At 33.0% G+C, this 17,063-nt stretch overlaps 1 protein-coding gene across 3 annotated transcripts in view; it reads left to right on the forward strand.

Moving 5' to 3' along the window:
• Positions 1 to 4,580, forward strand: part of LOC104899292 (protease Do-like 2, chloroplastic) — a 37,428-nt gene extending 32,848 nt beyond the window's left edge. For 2 of the 3 annotated variants that reach the window (XM_010686455.4, XM_057390921.1), the window contains 10 exons: positions 280 to 359; positions 618 to 674; positions 1,409 to 1,512; positions 2,094 to 2,181; positions 2,286 to 2,371; positions 2,453 to 2,477; positions 2,586 to 2,657; positions 2,919 to 2,969; positions 3,049 to 3,109; positions 3,905 to 4,580. In XM_010686455.4, coding sequence (XP_010684757.2) covers positions 280 to 359; positions 618 to 674; positions 1,409 to 1,512; positions 2,094 to 2,181; positions 2,286 to 2,371; positions 2,453 to 2,477; positions 2,586 to 2,657; positions 2,919 to 2,969; positions 3,049 to 3,109; positions 3,905 to 4,149 — 869 coding nt within the window. In that variant the 3' untranslated portion in view covers positions 4,150 to 4,580. The remainder of the gene's footprint in view (positions 1 to 279; positions 360 to 617; positions 675 to 1,408; positions 1,513 to 2,093; positions 2,182 to 2,285; positions 2,372 to 2,452; positions 2,478 to 2,585; positions 2,658 to 2,918; positions 2,970 to 3,048; positions 3,110 to 3,904) is intronic. The other variant, XM_019250885.3, reaches the window with a different exon arrangement.
• Positions 4,581 to 17,063: the final 12,483 nt, after the last annotated feature.

A 17,063-nucleotide genomic window follows, 5' to 3' on the forward strand; every position in this document is an offset into this window, starting at 1 on the left:
GGCAGTAAGTCTCATCTTTTAGTGATTCACGTAATTCATGGATGCTACCTCAAATATTAGCCTTCCTTTAAATTCTTTTGCTATAAGGGGCCAAAGGGTGAGAGAGAGAAAAGGCACAAGTACTTGGTCATGATCTTGGATACCTTGCAAGAATGCAATTTGACTGAATTCATAAGAACATTGATTATTCAGGCGTACATGAACTAGCTTATTCATGTAATTTGAGATGAATTGGATTTATTTTATGAATTATAAGATGTTTCAAGAATACATTTTCAGGTTTCCCTTGCCTTGGTGTATTGCTGCAGAAGTTGGAGAATCCAGCTCTACGCTCCTGCTTAAAAGTGGCATCTAATGAGGTTGATCTTCATATCAGTCATAAGAAATCCCTTCTCTTGAAAATCTAAAAAAAAGTTCTGTTTTTTATTTTTGTATGGGCAGTGTGACTCCTTTTGCAGTCTTACCTTCCGCTTACAACCTGTGATACATTAATTCATTTCAAAATGTAAATACACTAGTGTCGTAGCAGTAGATCAGATATGATGTTTCTGGTTATGTGATCCAAGCTTGACGTTTGTGTAGCACGTCTAACATTGATTTTGAATGCTAATTTCCAGGGAGTCCTCGTGCGCCGAGTTGAACCCACTTCTGATGCTCATAATGCCTTAAAGGAGGTAAGCTAGCTTTTTTTTCGATGCCTGCTAATTTTCCGGCACCATTTATGTTGTCCATGGTATGAGAATGAAGAAAATATTGTTTAAGCTTTAATGACAAGACCTTGAAGGATCTAACAATACAAAAACTAAAATATTGCTGAAAATGGAAAGTGGAAAAACAATTTGGATACTGCAGAATCGAAAGTGAGACGTTTATAGCGGTAGGGAGCAGTTAATAAGCTTTCATTCTAGGTCATTTAACCACTTATCTTTTATTGAGGTTTTCATGTTTAACTTTGCTTACTCAAGTGTCAGAGAGAGTTGGAGATGCAAGATTGAATGGAAAGAGAACTTTCAGTTAATTATCAAGATCGGCTATTGTAGAAAACATTCAACCTGTTTAGATTTAAGATAAAACTCTGTAGGATTTTTCGACGAGGTATAAATAAGCAATTTTGATTAAATTTGAGCTTCCATCCTCTCACATACATCGATAAAGAGAGAAGTAAAAAAACAAATGAATTGGAGCTTGACATACCATGTGCGTATGAGCATATACTTATTTCATCAATTTCATGTCTGCCATTAGTTGCTTGCTGCTCTCCTGTTTTTTGAACTTGCTGGTGCATGTACTCTATTGCTACTGCTCAGGTGATGGTAGAGGTTTTTTTGAGGTTCATGACATAAATATCTTAAAGGCTTACAAGAACACGACTAGCTCAATGATGCTAAAAGGTAATGCTATTTTCTAGGGAGACGTGATTGTGCGATTTGATGGAGTCCATGTTGGCTGTGAAGGAACCGTGCCTTTCCGATCTACTGAGCGAATTGCATTCCGCTATCTCATTAGTCAGAAGTAATTTTACTTTATCCTTATCTCTAATGTGCTTGAAATATGGATTACTGGTTTGAGATTATTGCAACTTTTATTGGTAATAGCTAATATGATTCCACAGTGATAGGGGAGCACACCTTTTATACTGGCATTTGTTAATAGAGGCTTTAGTCCCTGACTCCTTGGAGTCCATAGCTACTTGGTCTTTAGTTCTAGAATTAACATGATCTCTGTTGCCCTTCCTCATAGGTCATATGCCTGAAAATCCGGGCCTTGCATGCTACATGATTACTTACATAGCAATGCAATGTCCAGGATATTGTTTTAACTGCATTATGTGGATGATGAGTTCAGTAAATATCCGATTTTTGTTTAGTTGTGTTATTTAATGACTGGGAGGAGTGTCTTCTGTTAATGGAACTTGGCAACATGTCTGATCAAAGCAATGCCACTGCTATCCTCCATCCTGTGGATTTAATAGTCTTCTATTCTATTGGAGGCATCTGTGATGAAATTAAATATATGTCCAGTAGCTGGAAGATGTAGCTGGTGGCCTTGTATTGTTATAGTTTGTAGTAAATCTAAATTGTATCTTGGAATAGATTTTCAGGTGATGTTGTAGAGCTTGGTATCATCCGAAATGGGGCTCATTTGAAGGTTCAGACAGTTTTGAATCCTCGTGTTCATTTGGTTAGTGGGTAGACGATGTACAATTTAACTTTTTTCTGGAGCATATTTAGTTTTTTTCTGAATGATCATTTGACTTTTCCCTCTTTACTCCTTACATCTTAAAGGTACCATATAACATTGAAGGAGGTCAACCCTCATATTTGATAGTCGCTGGACTGGTGTTCACCCCACTGTCTGAACCCCTTATAGAGTAATTTTCTGCTACTTTATGCTCTTTGTTATATGTTTCTACCTAAAATGCTAATGAACTGTTTTATCTCCTTTTGGACAGAGAGGAATGTGAAGAAGTTATGGGGGTAAGTCAATCCACAAGAAAACAGTTGCTTTTATAGCCTTTAAAATGCTTGCTTTGTATCGCCTTTTGGATGTAAGAAAACGCCTTTCTCCTCCTCTACATTTGTCAGCTGAAACTATTGACGAAGGCAAGATATTCTTTGGCACGATTCAGAGGAGAACAAATTGTGATCCTATCACAGGTAGCTGTTGTTTATGCTGGTTGATTTGTGCTTTTGTCTTGCCTGAAAGATTATCAAGTTAAAGTACCTTGTAAAGATGACAAAAGATAAATTGGATTCGCAGAGTTGGCATTGATCTTATATGTATTCAGCTCAAGACTGTCCTTTTGGTTTTTCCCTTTGCGCAGTAGAGAAGATTTTTACTTAATATGCTACATTCTCTTCAACATAAGAATTGGGTTATCATCAGGATTAAAAAGCTTTCACTTTTTGTTGTTCTAGGTCTTGGCAAATGAAGTGAATATTGGATATGAAGATATGAGCAATCAACAGGTAAGATATATTTCAAGCAGCCCCATATTTATGGGCTCATTTTCATAATTTATATGATCTGACAGTTTACGAACTGTAGGTTCTGAAGTTAAATGGCACACACATCAGAAACATTCATCATCTAGCTCATCTTATCGATTGTAAGGATTCGAATTTCATTCTTACTCCTTTGGTTTCATTTCGTAAGGCACACAATTTTCAAGGTTGAACTTTGACCATTGAATCCTCATAAACATATCAGTAAAAAAGAAAATTTTAGTATCTTCTCATCAATTACTACAGGAATATTCAAGATCAAAGTAAAAATTCAAAAATTGGGTGTATTAGTAAAAAACAATAAAAAAACTTGAATGGGCACGGTTCACAATAACTCATTATGAATTGGTGTCGTATGATATGGTCAGCTTATATTTGATATAGTCAGTTTTTGTATGATATAATCACCTTTTGTATAGTCAGTTTTTGTATGTTAGTCAGTTTTCGTATGATATAGTCTGTTTTTTCTAATGTAGTCCGTTTTTGTGTGATATAGTCTGTTTAGATTCGCGATAAAATATCAAGAACCCGATCCAATTTTATTGTAAACCCGGTCCACCAAGACTTCTTAGGGAGTAGCATCTTCATATTCAAAAAAACTTGAATGGATTGGGTTCACAATAACTTATTGTGAACCAGAAACTATATGATATAGTCAATTTTTGTTTGATATAGTCAGTTTTTGTATGATATAATCACTTTTATATAATCAGTTTTTGTATGCTATAGTCAATATAGTCATATTTTGTATGATGTAGTCGGTCTCTTTCTAATATAGTCAGTTTTTGTGTGATAAAGTCACTCGGGTGCATAATAAATTATTGAACCCGGTCCTTCCAAGACGTTGTGCTTCATTTTAGCAAGTCTTGTCTTTAATATTTCTATTGCCTTTCTAACAGCTTGCAACGACAAGTATCTTGTTTTCGAGTTTGAAGATAATTATCTTGTTGTATTGGAGCGGGAAATAGCTGCAGCTGCTTCATCTTGCATCCTGAAAGATTATGGGATTCCTTCTGAAAGATCTTCTGATCTAATGGAGCCGTATTTGGATACCTTCAGGGATATTAATGCTGTAGAAAAGGACATCGGGGATAGCCCTGTTACGAACTTGGAAATTGGTTTTGATGGGCTTCTTTGGGCGTGATCATAGGTTTATCTTAAGATTCAGGTTTCATCTAAAAGTTCCACTTCCATATGCTCTGATTTGGCCACATGTTTGACATTAGTGTGGCCACTGCAGAACCTTGACCATAGCCTCAGCTGCGCCGTATTTATCAGCTGAAATAGGGGTTACCCGCATATTATTCTTAAGCTATTCATTTTTCAGAGCTCTCTCCCTGTTTTTCGAGAGCACAAGGGCATGAAGGCAAAGCGAGATGTTTTTAGAGCATCGTTGTACATTTTTGTTGTAATATTTTGTCATAACCACCACCAATATAGAATGTCATTCTTTTTCTTCATAAGTGTAACTTGTAACTTTTTTTTGTGTTTTTTTAGGGGAAGTGTAACTTGTAACTTCTAAGTGCGTAACTTGATGTTAGCTTTTGAGACTTATTTATTTATTGATTTATTTTACGTCTGCTCTTGTGTTCAAGAGGAAATTGAACAAGGTAACATTGAACTAAAGATCTTTCTCAAATAATTCTGAATTAGTTGAATATTTGAAAATAACTAAGATGTATTGGCATAACTGTTGTTATAAGTATTGACGTTTTGAATATCTTTAATAATTGTTTATTTTGTTAATGGGAGAAATTATGTCTTTTTCGACAGTGTTTGAGAAATTACATAAATTTGAAACAAGAACATGACTTAAACACATTTTTCCATTTCAAAAATACACACTTGGGTAAAACTTTTATTATCAGGAAAAGAAAACTAAGAGGTGTCTACACAAGAGATGCCACCTAAAGCACCCATAACACAAGGGTGGTTAGAAGTATAAAAAATATAGAAGAAATTAGAGCACAAAGAAACACGATTAGATACTCCGCCGCAACAATGCACCATCTCCCCAGGCCCAACTAGACAACTTTTTGAAACCCTTCGCAGGAGGAAAGACACACCCCATTGAAAATGAATAATACTTGAGGCCACAACAATCTAACCACTAATTTAACAAACTAAAAACAAGAACTAACTAAAGTAGAAAATTATAACAAGAAAACAAAAATAAACCCAAAAATAAAGACTAGAAAGAAATTGTCTGTCTTTAGGAATCTGATTTTAATTAATTTAATACTATCTTTTTAGTTTTTGGAATATAAAAAGGCTAGATTTATAATACGTATAATGAGTATTGTTAAAGAAATTGTCTGTCTGTCGTTCCTCTCTAAAGGAACAGACGTGGTAGTCTATTAATCTAAGTTAAAGGAACTAACTATTAAAAGGAACTAAACTTAGGATGGAGCATTACAACGGTACAGTTATGTCAGTTGAGTAAAATATGCCTAGATTATAGGTAACCGTTTTATTTAAGGAAAAATCTGATTTTATGGAAAATCTTTTTAAGGAAAAGATTTTATTTTTAAAAAGATAATAAAAATATTATTAGCTTTTTATGGAAGAAATTTAAAGATAATATTTTTATTAAAATAATTTAATTTCAGATTTAATAATTAATATGTTTTTAATTAAATCAGATTTTCAAATTAATGCTCAAAGTGGTTGCTAAAATTTAGGAAGCAGTAACTTAATTCTCTCCCACGTTTAACAGTGATCATGGAGATCATGGGATGTGTTAAGGAACATGTTCCTTAAGGTAAGGAACATCATGGGATAATGGTTGAACCACTAACACATGATTCATCCCACGTTCATTCTAAAAGACTGCTATAAATATACCAGTTCAATTGAGTTTCTAATTGTCTGACTAGTGTCTTTCCATAGTGTTAGACTTATGTCATTCCATAAGTTTGGCTTAAGGAATAGCGTTACAAAAGAATTATATTTTCTATTCCTTATTTGAGTCAGTTCCTATGGGTTTCAAGTTCCTACGAGCGCCATGTTCCTTTACTGTTATTCAGTTTCTATATACTAGAGTTAAACCAAATTATCAAGCGTCTGTATTTGAGTTTGGGTTAAAGGGTTTGAGTGAACTCTTGTAATGGGAACTTGGTAAAGGGTTTGAGTGAATTCTTGTATCAAGTTCGAGTTAGGAACTTGAGTAAGTTCGAGTTAGGAACTTGAGTAAGTTCTTGTTGTGTATGCGTAGACTTAGGGTGAAGTCTATCTAGGGGTGAAGGGTTTGAGTAAACCTTTTGTAAAGAGTTGTGGGAACTCTTGAAAGACTTAGAGTTAAGTCTAGAGTATAGAGTGGAGATTGTGAGAGAGTTGGAGTTCCGAGTGGAACTTGAGTATGTAATAGGTTGAATCATAGGAGATTTCCTATTATAGTGAAGAGTTTAAATCCTGATAGGTCGTGGTTTTTCTTCTTGTATTGAGACAAGAAGTTTCCACGAAAAATCTCTCTTGCACTTTCAGTTCCTTATTGCTTATGTTTTAAATTCCGCATTATTTGGGCAATAAGTTCCACACTACAATTCACCCCCCTCTTGTAGTGTTCCTAGTGAAATAACAATTGGTATCAGAGCCGGAACTCATTGATAAGCAGGAAACCCTGCTGAGTTAAGCTGTCCTGCAAGAAGAAAGAACACGTACGAGAAAGGAACTCCACCCGATGTCATTCAAAGGAACAAGTGAAGGCGACTTTTTATACACAATTAAAAGTCACTCAAGGATTATGAACAACCCCTTTGATGTAAGTATCTCTTCCTTGAGATATTCTTTATACGCATATATTATATTTGAACTTGTTCGTTATAGTATTTTTAGTAATATTGTTTTATTTGGCTTTGATGTTTTTATAGAAATTTAAGATAGCTTTAACATTGTTTTCTAAAAACAAAATTCATCAGATTTCCAATTTCTTTAAAATATCAAAGAATCATATACTAGAAATGGTTGAAGAAACAATATATATGGAACAATGCATATTTGTGTCTCTGGAACTTGGTTTTTCATCTTAAGGAAAATTCATTATTTTTGGCATGTTATATCACGCTTATATTATTATTCATTTGCCAAATGATAGTTTCATTATACATCATGAATATTTGAAATATTTCTTATGTCGGTACATGATGTTCCTTGTTAGTAGTGGTAGATATGTGCGTCCATCATGAATATGGATATTTTATGTTGCTTCTACTAACAAGTAACAAGAAAGGATCCAACATATATTTGGGTACCAAAAACCAGAACTTGCTTATTTTGCAGGTAATGTGAAAGGAATTGACATCTCTTGATGTAGAGGTTAGTTGTTTCTAGAAAGTAGTTCTAGACATGAGTTCCTATGACTACAAAAGCTAGAAAAAGTATGTAAAAAGTGAAATATATTTCTTAAGAAATTGGGTAATAATCTTTACATACTATATATCTTGGTCATTATTATCAAATTTGATTTTTGATATCTCTTATAAATACATGATTGAAGAAGGTTATGAAAGAGAAGTTGTTTTATGATCGTTACATATATATGAATTATTTCAATCTAACTTCTCTTCAAGTTTTTGTGCAAGTAAAATTATATCTTGTAGGTTTGTCTACGGATATAATTAATATTGGTAAAGGAACTTATAGATGTAATAAGAGAATGATTATCAGTTCCTCTGAAAGGAACAAACTTATTGGCACAACTAAATTGATTCAAACGAACTCTAATATAATCACATGAGTATAGTAATTAAGCATGAATCAACAGATCTATTAACTGATGTTCATTTTCAAATAATAATAGAAGCTTAATTAAGGCTATAATTTAGGAAGGTTTTAACGAAAAAGATTTTGACTAAGTTAAATCATTTTAAAGATTTTTTTTGGTTATGGAAAGATTTTAATTAAAAAAAAAATTAAATCTTTTATATTTAAAGAAAAACCTTCTTGGATATTATTAAAAAGAACTAACATTAATTTTTTATGCTTAACAATTTCCTAGAATTTAGGAAAGTGAGATACTGGATATAACACGTTCAATTGAACGTATACAAAGTGGTGCATGATGTGCTTGTTCCTCAAGGAAAGGAACAACGTGTAAATCCATGATCCTATGATCTAATCTCATGATTAATCTAAATAACTATTATATAGGATCTTAATTAATGAAGTTGTAAGTGTCTCTGACTAAGTGATTAAGTGAGTTAAGTAATTAAAGTCTCAGTGCCTTTATTCTCTTATAATAGCAAATTGTTCCTATTGCCTACTTATTTTATTTCCACCAAATTAAATGCATAAAATCAGCTTCTCAAATCAAGAAACATTGACTATTGATTTGAAGGAAGCGATGGTAAACTAATATTAGTGGAACTACTAAATGGTATAGAAAAATACCAACATTTGGAACAAGTTTCTAATACTTTTGAAATTAATCTTAGTTCACTTGAACAAAGCAGAAGTTCCTCTTCATATGAGACTATATTTTTTAAGGAACTTTAAAAATAGAAGCGTTGAGGTTGTGTTAAAATGCACCTCTAATTGTTAACACACAGAGCTTATAGCAAAATGATATATAATGTGTTATAAAGAGTTGACATATTATGAGACTAACTTGTTTGTTCCCAGAAAACAGGTTAAAGATAATTTTTAATTTTTAGTTGGACTCACAAGTTCCTATGGAGCTAGAGTTCTTAATATAAATATGTCACTCTAAAAAGTATAATAGTCAGAGCTATATGAACATATGGAGAAGAGCATAAAAATGAAGATCAATTTCAAGTTCATAAAATAATAAAAGTTCAACTCAATGAATATGTGTAAGCAAAGTTCCTGCCCAATTAGTAGGAAAAACAATTCCAATAATCGAGTTTCTTGATTCTAACTGGAACATAAGAAGTATACCTATGGCTCATTCACAGAGACATAGGCAAATGAACTCTATACAGGTTAGTTGTTGAGAGGAACAACTAAACAAAGGTATTGATTTTGAGGAAACTTTTATTTATATAGCTAGGTGAATAATTGAATATTCTTTTTGTTGCTTACATGGGATTTAGGTTGCTCCAAATAGATTTTCAATGTGTTCAAAATAATTTTTTCTGAAAATCTACGAGGAACAACATCAAGTTTCTTCTTGAAAAATGATTTCAAAATTAACAATAATTTCTGTTTTCAAGAGGAATTGACTTAGTAGTTGTACATCGTAATATGATAATATGCTTTGGTACACTAACTATTTTATGCAAGAGTTTTTGCTAACCTTATACGCAAATGAGAACACGAGCATGATAAGGGAACTCAACTACTCTCTTGGAGCATAATGATATATGACAAAAACATGTCAAGGAACTTTTGAAGAATGATGAGTATGAGTCAAGTTGGAATGGAAGTTCCATCAGATGTGAAGACATCAAAATGATGGAACTTACAGTTCAGGAATTCAAAAGTAAGTCATCAAAATCAGTCCAGTACTTAGGTAATTTATATTATATTCATGGTGAAATATGACTTAAGTTATGATGTTCATAATTTGTATAAGTCTTGCTTTAAAAATTATGTGAATATATATTCTTTATAATTTCACCTATTCATGGACTGTTTAGAGGAACAAGACTTAATAAAGTATGACTTGAGTATAAAACATGTTCTTTTCCAAAAGTTTTGTCGAATTGGGTTCTTACACATACTAAAATTGAAGTGATTATATGCACACTAGAGTAAATATGTTACACTTAATTTTTGTGTCGTAAAGGCATATTCCCTTGCCTAAAAGTATTAGAGGTCTCATAATAGAACTGTGGATGTTGTCAAACATGAAAGTCCTAAGTTGCCAAAGATACAATGAAAGAAACCTTGTTGGAACAAGACGGTAAATTCCCTTAATATATTTCATTTCATTTAACTTTTAGAGGGAACAAACCTATTCTTAGCCAACTATCAACAGTTCACACCACATTTCTTCAAACACCCTTTGATAATTAATTTATCATTCCATTCATATCCTGTCACTTCAAATATCCTAATTCCCGTGTGCTCTAAATTAAAATTCATGACTTTTTATGGTTCAATGATACATAAAGAGTGATAAATGCTAAATACATTTTGAGGGGGAAGTTAAGGAAGAAGTGAAAAGCATGTATTTTATGTTTTATCAATTGATGCTCAGAAAGATATGTCATTATAGGGAACTACTCATATAAGTTCCTATTGATGAAGGAATGGTAAGGAACTCAGGGGGAATAAGGAAGGAATCGATATATATGTTTTCATTCTTAGTGGTGGATTTCAAGTATGTGTGAGTAAGCAATTACTTCTTTGTGGTTAGTAAATGTGACATTCTAAGAAAAGTGCAATAGCTTGTAATGACACCCTTGTTAAAAAAAAAAAAAAAAAAAAAACAATTGAAATAATAATAAAAAAAAGGGTAAACACGGGGGATCCAATCTTTATTATTTCATAGAAGTCAATATGTCATATATATGATTGTGAAAATGCTTACTCATGATTTGATGATTTGAGAAGAGGAACATAAGCGAATGATGAAAGAACTTGACTATAAAGATAATTGTTCAAGTTTTTCACTCAATGAGTTCCTCATGGCTGCAGTTTAAGTAAAGTGAACTTGATAGATATATATCAAGGTGAATGTGTGTGGGTTTGACAGAGATTTAAAAGTGTGAGGTGAAGTTATTAACTATAATGATTGTTGAGAACCTCTTATTATAAGTCTAAACCATAGAGCACATAATATATCTCAAGTTCCCTCTACTCAAAATTTTCCACAAACTTCTTTCATATTTCTTTGAGCCGGATATTACAATGTTCTACCTCTTAATCCATTCTTGACCTTCAAAATTGATTTTTGCTTGACTTTTATTTTCTTACTTGTCAAGTTCCTTCGATGGTTTTTGAAGTTGGGTCTTTGGATTGTGAGTTGGAAATTTGTGTAGCACATGCATCCTAAGTTTGAAAACTGAGATTTTGAGGCTTTTGGGACTAACAAGTGCTTAACCATGATGGTGGTAAGTGTAGCATATAAAATAATGGTATATATGATTTACCTAAAATAAATGGTGTAAATGATCCTTTTCGATAATGACAAAAGGGGGAAGAATATGTATGATGCTTAAGGTCAAATATAGTTAAGCCTATATCCTTCTATGATGAATGTTCTTTATATGATGTGTTTATTTATGTTGATATCTCCTTCATATACATGCATGACTTGTTCATTATGGGGAATTAAAGTACATCGTTTATTGCTTAATTTGTGATAAGCATCATTTGTTTGTCATCATCAAAAAGGGGGAAATTGTTGAGTCATGTAGTATTTTGATGATTATAAACAAATGATGATTATCTAACTAACATGTGTGTTTGAGATGTGCATATTACATTAACATGAAACAAGTCATCAAAGGTTGAATATATCACATCATGAAGGTCTTCCCACAAGTGAAGTTCCTAAAAGAGTTCCTATAAGGAACACAAATAGAGCGGTTCCTAGGTACATCCTATGAGGAACATTGAATATGAAGTTCTGGAGCAGTTCCTGAGTGGGAGCAGCAATATAACGTTTCAGAGTTGAAACAAGAAGTTCCTGAGCAGGAACTATGAGTGCGAAGTTTCTTAAAGGAACTAGCACACTGAAGTTCCAAAGGTGGAGCTATCAACATGCGGTTCTTGAGTTGGAGCAGCATGGAGCATGAAGGCAGAAAATATGAGTTTATTTTCTAGGATTCATGTAAGTATATGGAAACATGAAAGGTAATGGAACAAGGTCTAAAGGAACTCGTAAGGTCAAAGGAACTCGTGGAACTTAGAGTCAAAAGTATTTAAGAGTCAATAAATCTGATGCATATTATTATCTTAATCTATAAGAATTTATTAAGTTTATTTCTTAATAAATCTCTACGTGGTTAAATATTTATAAATAATATGTGTTAGTTGTTTTAGGATAAGTTTTAGTTTTAAAATAAAAGATAAGTTTTAGTTTTAAAATAAAAGATAAGTTTTTAATAAAATCGGTTTCTTTAGGAATGATTTTAATTAATTTAATTTTATCTTTTTAGTTTTTGGAATAAAAAAGGCTAGATTTATAATACGTATAATGAGTATTGTTAAAAAATTGTCTGTCTGTTCCTCTCTAAAGGAACAGACGTGGTAGTCTATTAATCTAAGTTAAAGGAACTAACTATTAAAAGGAACTAGACTTAGGATGGAGCATTACAACGGTACAGTTATGTCAGTTGAGTAAAATATGCTAGATTATAGGTAACGTTTTATTTAAGGAAAAATCTGATTTTATGGAAAATCTTTTTAAGGAAAAGATTTTATTTTTAAAAGATAATAAAAATATTATTGGTTTTTACGGAAGAAATTTAAAGATAATATTTTTATTAAAATAATTTAATTTCAGATTTAATAATTAATATGTTTTTAATTAAATCAGATTTTCAAATTAATGCTCAAAGTGGTTGCTAAAATTTAGGAAGCAGTAACTTAATTCTCTCCCACGTTTAACAGTGATCATGGAGATCATGGGATGTGTTAAGGAAGTGTTCCTTAAGGTAAGGAACATCATGGGATAATGGTTTAACCACTAACACATGATTCATCCCACGTTCATTCTAAAAGACTGCTATAAATATACAAGTTCAATTGAGTTTCTAATTGTCTGACTAGTGTCTTTCCATAGTGTTAGACTTATGTCATTCCATAAGTTTGGCTTAAGGAATAGCGTTACAAAAGAATTATATTTTCTATTCCTTGTTTGAGTCAGTTCCTTGAGTTTCAAGTTCCTACGAGTCGCCATGTTCCTTTACAGTTATTCAGTTTCTATGTACTAGAGTTAAACCAAATTATCAAGCGTTTGTATTTGAGTTTGGGTTAAAGGGTTTGAGTGAAGTCTTGTAATGAGAACTTGGTAAAGGGTTTGAGTGAATTCTTATCAAGTTCGAGTTAGGAACTTGAGTAAGTTCGAGTTAGGAACTTGAGTAAGTTCTTGTTGTGTATGCGTAGACTCAGGGTGAAGTCTATCTAAGGGTGAAGGGTTTGAGTAAACCTTTTGTAAAGAGTTGTGGGAACTCTTGAAAGACTTAGAGTTAAGTCTAGAGTATAGAGTGGAGATTGTGAGAGAGTTAAGTTCCGAGTGGAACTTGAGTATGTAATAGGTTGAATCATAGGAGATTTCCTATTATAGTGAAGAGTTTAAATCCTGAGTAGGTCGTGGTTTTTCTTCTTGTATTGAGACAAGAAGTTTCCACTTAAAAATCTCTCTTGCACTTTCAGTTCCTTATTGCTTATGTTTTAAATTATTATTTGGGCAATAAGTTCCACACTACAATTCACCCCCCCTCTTGTAGTGTTCCTAGTGAAATAACAGAAATTTTGCAACTTGAAAAGGAAATTGAAGTAGGATTTGGTGAACAGAATGCCACTGAGACCATCGTTTTGGAAGATTATGTTTATGAAAAATAATCCGGCAATGGCAAGAGGGTTGAAGTTGGACTCTCTGTTTCAACTCCTACAAAAAAACTGATCATGGTAAAGAAGGGTATATAAGCAAATGCAGAGTCTTCTAGCTAAGTTTCTATGGTCCCTTATTTTACTTTGATGGAACTTGATTGTTGATTTAGTGCTTGTGTTTTCCTTGTCACTTCGTTAATGTTATTGAAAATATGAAAACATAATAATTATGCTTTGATTCATAGCTTTGATTAATATACTTATGATCTAATGATGCTTATGATTCGAGCATTGTTTGTTGCTTGTTGTTTGTTGCTTTGATTCATAGCTCTAATTCATATATTTGTGATTTGATGGTGCTTATGATTTTAGAAATGTTTGTTGCTTGTTGATTTTAGCAATGTTTGTTGCAATTATTCTACTATTGTGTGTTAGACCCTTTCAACCTTGTTTACAATAGAGAATTAGTCCTCCCTGTCGAAGTTAGGATCCCTTCCCCACGGATCATCTTCTATAAGCACGAACCAAAATGAAGAACGTAAATGGATCAATCTTGGCCTCCTTCCGAAAACTCGAGTCAACTCCATTCTGAAGGCCATTAGCTACAAGCATAAAACAACCAGACTTTTCAATAGAAGGATTAAGCATTGATCCCTGCAAGTGAACAACGAGGTTCTAAGGAAATTCGAAGCAACATGCAGAGTGCTATGCCTTGGAAAGCTATAAGCAAATAGAGAAGGTTGTAATAGCCTCAACTCTTAAGCCAAGATTTTTTTGATAAATAAGAATTATTAACGTTATTAATGTACTAACTAGTACATAATCTGTTATGACTTACGATAAAATAAATTTTTTTTGTGAATAAGCTTATGTGATTTTTTTGTCGAAAATGTGCATGTTATGTACTATTATATGTTTAGCTATGATAATTATGAATTACGATAATTAATTTGTGAAAAATGTTAAGAATGTAAGCATCATTTTAGAGTATTGAGTTTATGCGCTATTATCGACAAGGTGTTGAGTTACTTTATGATTATGAATTATGAGCTAATTAGTCCTAAATATCTTTATTAAAGTATTTAACATATTTTGAGAGTTTAGTTTAAGTAGAGTAAAGTATAATGGCTTAGTTAAGGAGGGGAGTAAGGTCTTGGAAAAATAGAAAATTATGGAGTTTACCCTTGAAATAACGATTTTACCCTTGATGTTAAGCTTGATATTAAAAAATTGCCCTTACCTATTCTTCTGTAAATACGAACAAAGGTTTCCCTAACTCATTTCTACTGATTCACTCATCCAAACACAACATTTCCTCACTCTTTTATTTTCTCTCCTAAATTCGCCACTACATCGAGCTTTGGGCGAGAATTCTAAGGCTCTATTTCAGCAGATTTCTCTTGATTTCCAGATCTGGGCCTTTGCATGCAAGCTTGAGATCACCTATTATAAGTATTTCTTGATATATGTCAAGTGTTTGTTTAAGGTTATAAGGCTATCTTCATCAAGATAATCCAAGAAAGGTAATTATGTGCACCCGGTTTGTAAAGCATGTATATTTGGGATGTTTTCCTGAATGTTTTGAGATAATTCTTAACTTATAAGTACATGCATGTTCTTAACTTATCAAGGTTTTTGGAGTTTATTAAGGGAGATATTGAGTATGGATGACGAAAGTTAAGTTATAAATCGCAGGTTTAACTTACACAAGGACCACCCACTTGAACTTTGCTTTTCTACCTTATGTACTTAGCAAATGATTATGGAGATTTTATAAGTTTTTGAATATTCTATGATGTATAGATATACTGATTTGCATGTCAATTTTAAGTGGTGGTTTCCAAGTATTACATGTTGATTGATGGTGATGATTTACGCATTACAAATTGTTGCATGTTAAGTTTCCTCTACACTGATTGAACCTTCTTAATACCTTATTTGCCCCTTGGTTATTAAGCTTGTTTGTGGCTGAATTCCTATTATATGATTTAAGAATACGCAAGTGTCACCTATGATGTGACCGCCTGACTGTTAAGTAATGAGAGACGTCCCCTATGTTATGATGTACTAGCCAAGTTACCAAAGTAAAAGATATATGATGATGAACATGATAAAGAAGATAATGTAACATGCTATGATATGTTTGTGAAATGGTTTTACTTATTCTCTTCTCCCTGTTTATAAATAAAATGATGTCAAATCAATTTACGATGTTAGAGTAGTATGATACTGAGCCTCGGCTCACGACGTTTTGTTTTATGTTTTAGGTACCGATGGTGATAATGGGATGACGTAACAGTGAGGATTTACTTAATATCTAGATTATTTAGACTCTCATGGTTTTAATTTAAGTTTATGTCAAAACTCTGATTAGTAACTAAGTTTATGGTAATCAAGACTAATGTTGGATCTATATTATGCTTCATGTTATAAAATGTTTAAGTTTATGATTTTATGTCGCCTTGTATTTTCCTTATGGAAAGTACGACGGTAACGCGCTGACTATCTAGGTTCCGCTGCTAATAATCGATTAATTAACTTAACAACGATAATTAGAGGTTGGGGCGTTACAGGTTGGTATCAGAGCAACGGTTCTCGATGCCTCAAGTAAAATCTCAAAGGTTTTACTTAAATTAGTAAATAAATGGTAAAGTAATCTAGTAAAACGAGCGTCATCACCATAAGTATAGGGTTCATATAATATAATAATATGAATACTAAATGGTGTAGTTAATAAAGTGTTTAAAAATGAAAATGAGTGTTAGTGTTATGATCGGGGAAGGGAATATTTTTATATTATTTTTACGATGATAGTCATGCCTCGCTTAACATGTTATGCACATGGAATATGTGATGTTTTAGAACATGGCAACAAGTGGAAGTGGACCTACTAATGGAGGAAGTGGAACTCATGGGTCTGAAGTCACACTTGAAGAAATGAGGCAAAGGTTAGATACCTTGCAAAGTGACCCTGTTTTCGAAGAAAACGCCTGAAAATGCTAACGGAAATCAGGTGGATATGATGAAGCTGATGATGGAAGTCCTACAAGGAAACCGAGCAAGGGCCAAGACGGAGCAGGAAGAATGCTCCAATATGTTCAAAAGGTTTTCTGCTCATAAGCCGCATACTTATGATGGAAAACCGGACCCCACCGAGTTCGAGGAATGGTTGAATGTCATGGAGAAACTCTTTGATCCCACCCAGTGTCCAGACAAGTGGAAAGTTAACTTTGTTGTATTCTACTTAAAAGGAGAAGCTGATCTGTGGTGGAAGACTGCTAGAGAGATGCAGAATCAACCTGGATTTGGATGGGAAGGTTTAAAGGAGGCTATGAGAAACCAGTTTTACCCTTAGTCTCTGCAACTCCAGATGGAATCTAAGTTTATCCATTTGAGGCAAAGGGGTATGTCAGTTCTGGAATATGCTATGAAATTCAATGAGTTAGCTCGATTTGCTCCTGATCTGGTGTCTACAGATCGTCAAAGGATGAATCGATTTGAAGGAGGTTTGAATCTGGATCTTCAAGAAAGGCTTGCTGCAACATAAGTAAGTCCTATCAAGAGCTATATGATCGGGCTATCAATGTTGAAAGGAAA

This window comes from Beta vulgaris, chromosome 7 (genome assembly GCF_026745355.1).
Source record: "Beta vulgaris subsp. vulgaris cultivar EL10 chromosome 7, EL10.2, whole genome shotgun sequence".
Classification (NCBI taxonomy): Eukaryota; Viridiplantae; Streptophyta; class Magnoliopsida; order Caryophyllales; family Amaranthaceae; genus Beta; species Beta vulgaris.